This window comes from Alnus glutinosa, chromosome 8 (assembly GCF_958979055.1).
Source record: "Alnus glutinosa chromosome 8, dhAlnGlut1.1, whole genome shotgun sequence".
Taxonomy (NCBI): domain Eukaryota; kingdom Viridiplantae; phylum Streptophyta; class Magnoliopsida; order Fagales; family Betulaceae; genus Alnus; species Alnus glutinosa.
This window is the reverse complement of record NC_084893.1, coordinates 10,038,297-10,045,489: the sequence shown is the minus strand read 5'-3', so window position 1 is coordinate 10,045,489 and position 7,193 is coordinate 10,038,297. Positions and strand designations below refer to the sequence as shown.

The window sequence follows — 7,193 nt, the reverse complement described above, 5'->3', positions numbered from 1 at the left end:
TAAACATCAAAAGATAATATATCTTTATCATTTAAAAGTCATTTGTCATTTATTATAAGAGGTCGAATTTCTCAAGTGTCACATATTCTTACATAGACTTACAATACATTAAGAACAATGGGTTCTTCAATTATTGCATTTACGACATTGATAATCTCATTTGAAGTGAATCTGTCATCCTTCCTGTAAAATAGGTAAAGCACGTTGATCATTTTCCAGTACAAATCCTTGACCACTCTTGGAATGACACTGCTCTTTTCCTGCAAAACTAGTTTCAGCAGTTCTCTCCTCTTACTAGCAATAACACTCTTCAACTCCTTAATGGCCTCTTCCTCAGTATTGATACCATCACCATGAATTATGCACAACGGTACAGCATTCAATTTCCCTTCATCAGACTCCCGCTGCAAAATAGTTAACAGAGATTACTAACTAAAAAACTAACCATATCGAAAGAGATTTTACTAACCTTTTTCCTTTTTTTTTCCTTCTCTTTTATGTGGAGTACACATGTGTAAGTGTAGAAAGGTTAAGTCTCACATTAGACAGATGCCACAAAAGTGAGTGATTAATATAACATAATTAGGCCTAAACCCAAAGGTTCAAGTTTTTCGATTTGGTGATATTCAAATATGTAATATTATGATCTTGCTTAAAGGCTCCGCAATGTGTCAATCTCCAGAAGAAGTGGTATCATAGCCAATAGTGGTATAAGGTATAGTGGACGACTCCCTTTTGCAGTTGAAGCAGAGATGGTGCACATGCACAAATGGTAGGTATCTTTCATAGTTGGAGCAAGGACAAATTTACATGGCATAGATAAAACCCACCCTACACAAGTGATCCTAGAGATGACCCATAATATTGATAAAGCCTTTTGTTCAAGGAAGAATGTAGTGATATAGTTATAGATTCACACATGCGGGAGAGCTCGAATGAGAATACACATGCGTAGTTAGAACAGAGATGTTGAGCATGCATGGATGGTGGGTCCCTTTCATTGTTGAAGTATGGACAAAGGTGCATCGCATGTATAAAGCTCACATAGTCCTCACAAGTGATCCTAGGAATGACTGTTGTAAGATTGATAACCATTCGAGGGCGAGTATAGTGATGTGGTGATGAACTCACACGTGAGATGGAGATTGCTGAGTATACATGTGTAAATGTAGAATAGTTAAGTTGCACATTGGATATATGTCACAATGTGAGTGGCTAATTAACATAATTGGGCTCAAATCCAAAGATGTTTTTTAGGTTGAGTGGTATTCCAATTTGTGATATTATGGTCTCACTTGAACACTGTTGAACGTGTCGATCTCCTTAACATTTTACACAGTCATCAAGGAGAGGTTCTTGTACCTTAAAGCTCTGTATATCATTCATAAGACGCCCACAAGTGCTCATAAGCTCAAATAGATGACCGGTTTCTGGACCTCGGACAACCTCTTCTGAAAGCTTAGGCCCGAGAAAATAGAGGGCTGAGAGGACTTGAGGTCCTAAGCCAAATGATATGCACCCATTTGTCATATACTCATCCATTGTTGGCACTGACTTGTCCCTCAGCCACTTAGCTTCCTTCAACATAGACTTGAGTAAACTCAACCACTGCATTGAAAGCATGATACACGTACATCATCTCTGTTTGAACGAATAAATAAATCCAATATGAGAAACCTCTTCAAGGATTTTCTTTTTTTCTTTTTTCAGATGCCGTCTAAACTCACATATTAGGGAAGTCTCCATAAGAGATGAAAATGAACCAATTCCAACACTATTCCTCATATATAATTAAATCAGTCTTCAGAACTCTTTAGGTTACATTAGAGTGACAACTTGAAGATAGATAATTGTACCAGTCAGAGCATAGGGGAGATCAGTAGCACTATTAGAAAAGCCTTCGAAAGTAATATATATACCCAAAACAAATAGCAATAATGAAAAAATAAAAAAAAAATAAAAAGAAAGAGAGTTAGATTTCATCTCACAGAGTCAATCATTTCATTGATCACGCTACGTCCTTGCCAGGTTAATGCTTTATCTCTAATCTCACAGATTGTGCTGTGAATTGCTGAAAATATAATTTCTACTTTCTCAGAACAACAATCAGTGTTGACCTTTACATCCCACCTGCGGTCAGTTCCCATAGCATCATCATTTACATAATGGAAAGACAGTACTCTAAACTGAAATCATGGACTAATGAGGAATTCGACAAAAGTAGAAAAGGAATGAGAAAATAGGGAAACATACTTCTCAACCAGTTGTATAAGGTTGACCAGCTCCTCTTCAGAACCTTCAACATCAAAGAAATCATCAACCACTGTTATGAGAAACGCTTTTTTGGCCCATGATATTCGGGCATCAGAAAGTTCAGAGGCAAAAAGAGTTGCCACAGTAGAGAAGTAACAATAGGCCATCTTTTGCCTAGCAAACTTTAGTTTGTCTAATCTGTTCTCTGTAACCCACCTGCTTACATGAGAATGAAAATATACAAAAAGAAGATAATATTCAGCTTCCTTTCATAAATTAAAGCAAAAAGCTACCTCAATGACTCACAATCTCATCAAATTTTCTTGATACTGCGTTTAAGTAGCAACCACTAGTAACAGGAGCCCCGGTAAAACCAGTGATTCCAGGTTAAAATGATTTTTCTAAAAAAAAAAAAAAAAAAAAAAAAATGAAAGTTTCTTCAAGTACAGTATGCAAAAGAAAGACTAAAGTTGTTTCTCAGTTATTTTGCCAACTTATCCTGTTGCATGTGCCAAAATTAAGTCAGCTATAACGAAAATTCCAAGAAAGTGCCAGTTGATTCATAGTAGTTGAAAGTAGACAAAGATCTGCACCTTGCAAGATGACTGAGTTCTTCTCGATGGATTGATTGGCAAATGTTGAAGTCTTCCACCGCCAGTTTCAAGAAATCTTCGTTGCCAATATTTGAAGAACTGACATAAGAAGAGTAAGATGGATAAAGCAGTAGTTCAAACTAATAATGGCTAATTCCTTACCACAGGTAAAATCATCATAGAGAGAAAAGAATAGGCAAAGAGTCCACCATAGTTTTACCAATACGAAGTTTTTAAAATCCTTATATTATTTTTGTTGTAATGCTCAATGGCTCTCTTGTTTGATAACCGTTCAAGATTTGCATGGTAGGGAAACTTCAGAGCATTGTCCACCTGAAATGATCAAAGGTCGCAATTTTCTGGGATTTTCCATGGATTATTAAAATGAACACCACTTTTTGTGGTAACTAAAAATGAACGTCAATATATCAGTGAAAGGGGTTTTACTGCACGAACCTCTTGAACAAGATGTTTGTTTAGTCGATCTGTGTGAATCGAACCATTTGATAATTCTCGTCTCAGGAAATGTCTAGTCAAGAAATTTTGTTTCTCCAGAACTGATTCATCAGGATGTATGATGATTTCTGAAGCCCTAAATAATTCCAACACAGCTCCGATGTCCTTCAAATATCCTCCAAGGGTACTGGAGAAATGATCCTCCAGTAAAAAGCGGGTAAATGGATCTACAAAACAGGATAAAAAGTTAATTAAATGTTTCCTGACCAATCAAAATCATGTAGGCCATGTCTCCCAAATCACCAAGTACCTGAAGAAACATCATATCCATTAACACGTAACATCCGAAAGGCCATTGCACAGGTGGTTGTATCTAAAAATACTTCTTCCTTTCCCTGAAGCCAGTATCTGTTTGATGGAAAATGTCATGGTTCCAATAAATGTTAACTATATCTATATGCAATCCACAAACTCAAACTAATGTCTATATTACAAAATTAATTACAGAGAATTGGATGAATTAATTGTTCTTCAAAGATACTAGCTAATATATACACACACCATATTTGGTGCATTCATTAGAAAAGGACATTACCTATACGTTTCATCCAATACACTTTTGATCTCCTCTTTGAAATGACGATCAATTCCCAACCTTTCAAGACTATCAATCATAAAAAGACGCGCATATATATCTAGCGGATAAACCGTAGGAACTGGAAAAAAATTGTTTGAAAATAACCATTTAACTGTCAGAGAAATCAGTAATGTAACTGAAACTACATAGCTAACTATAGACAAGTTTGGAGGGAGGAACCTGCATTTCCAAACTTTTCTAGGAGTGAAGAAAGGTACTCAAGGCAACCAGAATTCTTAAGGTGAGTAAAAGCAGCTGCTGTGGTTGCCGGCGAGTTAAACAGTGACCCATTCTCTCTTTGATATTTCATGACCATTTCCCAGTCCTGTGACTCCCCCAGTCCCTCTGAAACATATGCTAAGTAGGTCCTCCTTCCTTCCGAGTTGCTTCCATAGCCTCTACAATTAGATATGGGATGATTCAGTCAGAGAATTTAGGGATCATTCGAAAACTAAAACATTCCTTTCTCTTTCTATTGTTATGCTACAACATTAAGAAGAGTGTATTTCATATATGAGCAATCTTATTGTTCCACCCTTGATTCAAATTAATGTACAATTTAACTGTTTCAACAAACCAAGCGAACTAAGCCAACCAAGTTTGAGCAAGGTGGCTCAGTTTTGTGAGGCCAGTACTCAATTTTATGACCCCAATAGCTTTACATCCCAAGTCTGAGAAGAGAGAACTTACAACATGCCCATTTTTTTTAGGGGCATTATACCAACACAAGCATAAAAAAGTAAAAATCATAAAGGTGAGCAGAAACCAAAACTGAATTATAACTGTACGTTTTAAGCTCCAACTCTCCCTTGTGAACCAAAGCTTCTAAATTCGTTGCTCCCAAAGGGATATTTAAATCCAAATTTTTGGCATGCTCGATCATACCAGGAAATATTATATCAAATCCAATAGGAGAAAGTTGCTTTTCATCGGTAGCTGCTGCTATATTTGACTCAATAAAGAAGAGGCCTGCAAAAAGAAGAATATCCAGCTATTGGAAATAATAGAGGAGACTTTAATTAGTAAGAAGAACATTAGAAATACCGTTATTCATTTGTTCTTCACCAACACCCCATTGCTTTAGTGCAACGATACATGCTAAGGTAGATAAGAGGGCGTCTTTAACTAAGAAGGCATCACGATTAGGAAGACCCCACGAGCCATCACAGAGTTGATTATCCAATAACCAATTTACGCACTGAGGGAAAAAAGGGGCCTGCACGGAATGTGGAGAAGGGACCATCGCTACCCAGGCAGTGTCATACGAGGAAAGAGAAAGTTCGACCTTGTTGAACATTTTCTTAATTCTTTGTTTGGTCTCCTCAAAGCACTGCATGAATAAAAAAGAACATTTTCTTAAATAAAGTTAACTGAAATGCCAGAATTCAAAGGAAATAAATTAACTGAATGCAGGATCATCATACCAATGCTGAACTTTTGGCTTTTGTTGCTACATTTGAACTAGGAACCATAGAAGCTGATTGAGAACACAATATCCCAACAGAAACTGAAAATGGCATATAAAACGATAGAAAGACAATTAAAGTGGGTCAAAACATCTGTGATATATATAGTAAGAGAATTCTATAGTGAATCGAATTGGCTACATGTTAAAGTCCCACTTATTTGAGGCTAGTTGCACAATTATCTTTCTATTTGATTTTCTTATGGACAAAGTTTTCCTCCGAACTTTGTTGGAGCAATTTCTTTTGATCCAGTTTATTAATTGACATTTGTCTTTAGAGCATATGATCTCACATGCATTTTTAATAGAATTAACATCACACATGCATCTCACAATCATAAAAATACATGTGAGAATAGTGTGCTTTTAAGACATGTTAATTTCATCTAACCTTTAAAGGAAAACTTTGTCATTTTCTTATCAAGGACAATATTTTCTAATAAAATAATAGGTCATCCATCTAGTAGTGTCTTCATCTTAGTCAATGTTCTCTACATATATCCAACCTCTAGTCCTTGTGGCTCCTTCCAGTTAATCATATTTTATCCTCTTATAGGTCCAGATATCAGACCATCTTACAAGAATCTTTGTCCGCTCCAAAATTGGTGCTAACTTTATAAAATTATTTCATTTCTTATCTTATCTTTCTTGTATGATCAACATCCATCTTGATATCTAAATTTCAACAAACTCCTATATTGAGAATACAGCAGGATATATATGATGCAAGGTTACCAAATTAATAATTTTACCAAATTAAGAATCCTTCATCCATTTTCTTTTTCTTTTTCATTTTTTTTTTCTCTGGTTTTCATTAATTTACTCTCGATTTACATTCTTATTCCATCTATTTAAACTGATTTTTCCTAAACTACCCTTTTTACAGTAGCTGCAAAGTAAAAGAAACAAATTTTGCCCACAAAGGTCCACCACAGTAAATACAGAGGTAACACTTGTTTTGTCTACATCTATATTCCTTTCATTTAGATAGCAATTATTCAATATAAAACCAAGAAACAAAATTGAAGAAAGTTTTGAATAGTCCTAAAAACAAGGAACCAATAAAAGTTCAGAGGGAGATGGAACCTGGAGTAGAGGAAGTGAAACACCAAGGTTTGTTGGGGTGGGAGATAGACATGGTTGCAAGTTTGTACTACTTCAATACTTTCTGTCAAAAAGCCAAGGAGACTGAGAGAGAGCTTGAATATGGGGTGTATATATATAGAGAGCCCCTACTATACGGTCCCGGTGTAAACTAAGTTTTTGGCATGCAGCACCCTATAGTACATCAACCCAGATTCCATGACCTTTAACTTTCAGTTGGCAGGTTAATAAACACAGCCGATATTTGAACTTCTTTTATTGTTTTTGTTATAATCTTAGTGGTTACGATTAGTTTAAGATCATCGACTGTCAATTTCATGATCTTTGGGCTGGCAGGTTCATGTCTTCCCTATTTTATAATGGTTCTTAATTTCTAAGATTATATATATATATATATATATATATATATATATATATATATATATATATATATATCCAATTGTTTTGTTTTAATTATTTAAAGCCGACGTGCATGCGAACGACACTGCACGGCCACCAATTACAGCTAATCACAACTTGCCACTTCAAAATCCAAACATTGATTCCCAGTCCGAAGTTAAGCACAAACGACAAGATTAAAAGATATACTTAAAAAAAAAAAAAATTAAAAAGTATATAACGAACAAAATTAATAAAGAATTCAACAAAAGTGTAATTACATATTTTATACAAAATTAAAATATTT

General features: G+C 35.3%; 1 protein-coding gene across 2 annotated transcripts; it reads right to left on the bottom strand.

Annotated features, from left to right (window-relative positions):
• LOC133874582 (ent-kaurene synthase, chloroplastic-like) lies at positions 1-6,689 on the bottom strand. Of its 2 annotated transcripts, XM_062312439.1 has the most exons (14): positions 6,491-6,683; positions 5,364-5,446; positions 4,984-5,269; positions 4,728-4,908; positions 4,120-4,337; positions 3,898-4,018; positions 3,613-3,710; positions 3,303-3,529; positions 3,067-3,179; positions 2,847-2,945; positions 2,254-2,469; positions 1,989-2,130; positions 1,363-1,608; positions 1-404 (listed from the first exon to the last, which is right to left on the bottom strand). In XM_062312439.1, exons 1-14 carry the CDS (start codon positions 6,540-6,542, stop codon positions 99-101), a joined length of 2,388 nt encoding a protein of 795 aa, XP_062168423.1. In that variant the 5' UTR covers positions 6,543-6,683; the 3' UTR covers positions 1-98. The 2 variants fall into 2 exon arrangements, with proteins under 2 accessions (XP_062168423.1, XP_062168424.1); XM_062312440.1 differs by lacking the exon at positions 1,363-1,608 and having other exon boundaries at positions 6,491-6,689.
• Positions 6,690-7,193: the final 504 nt, after the last annotated feature.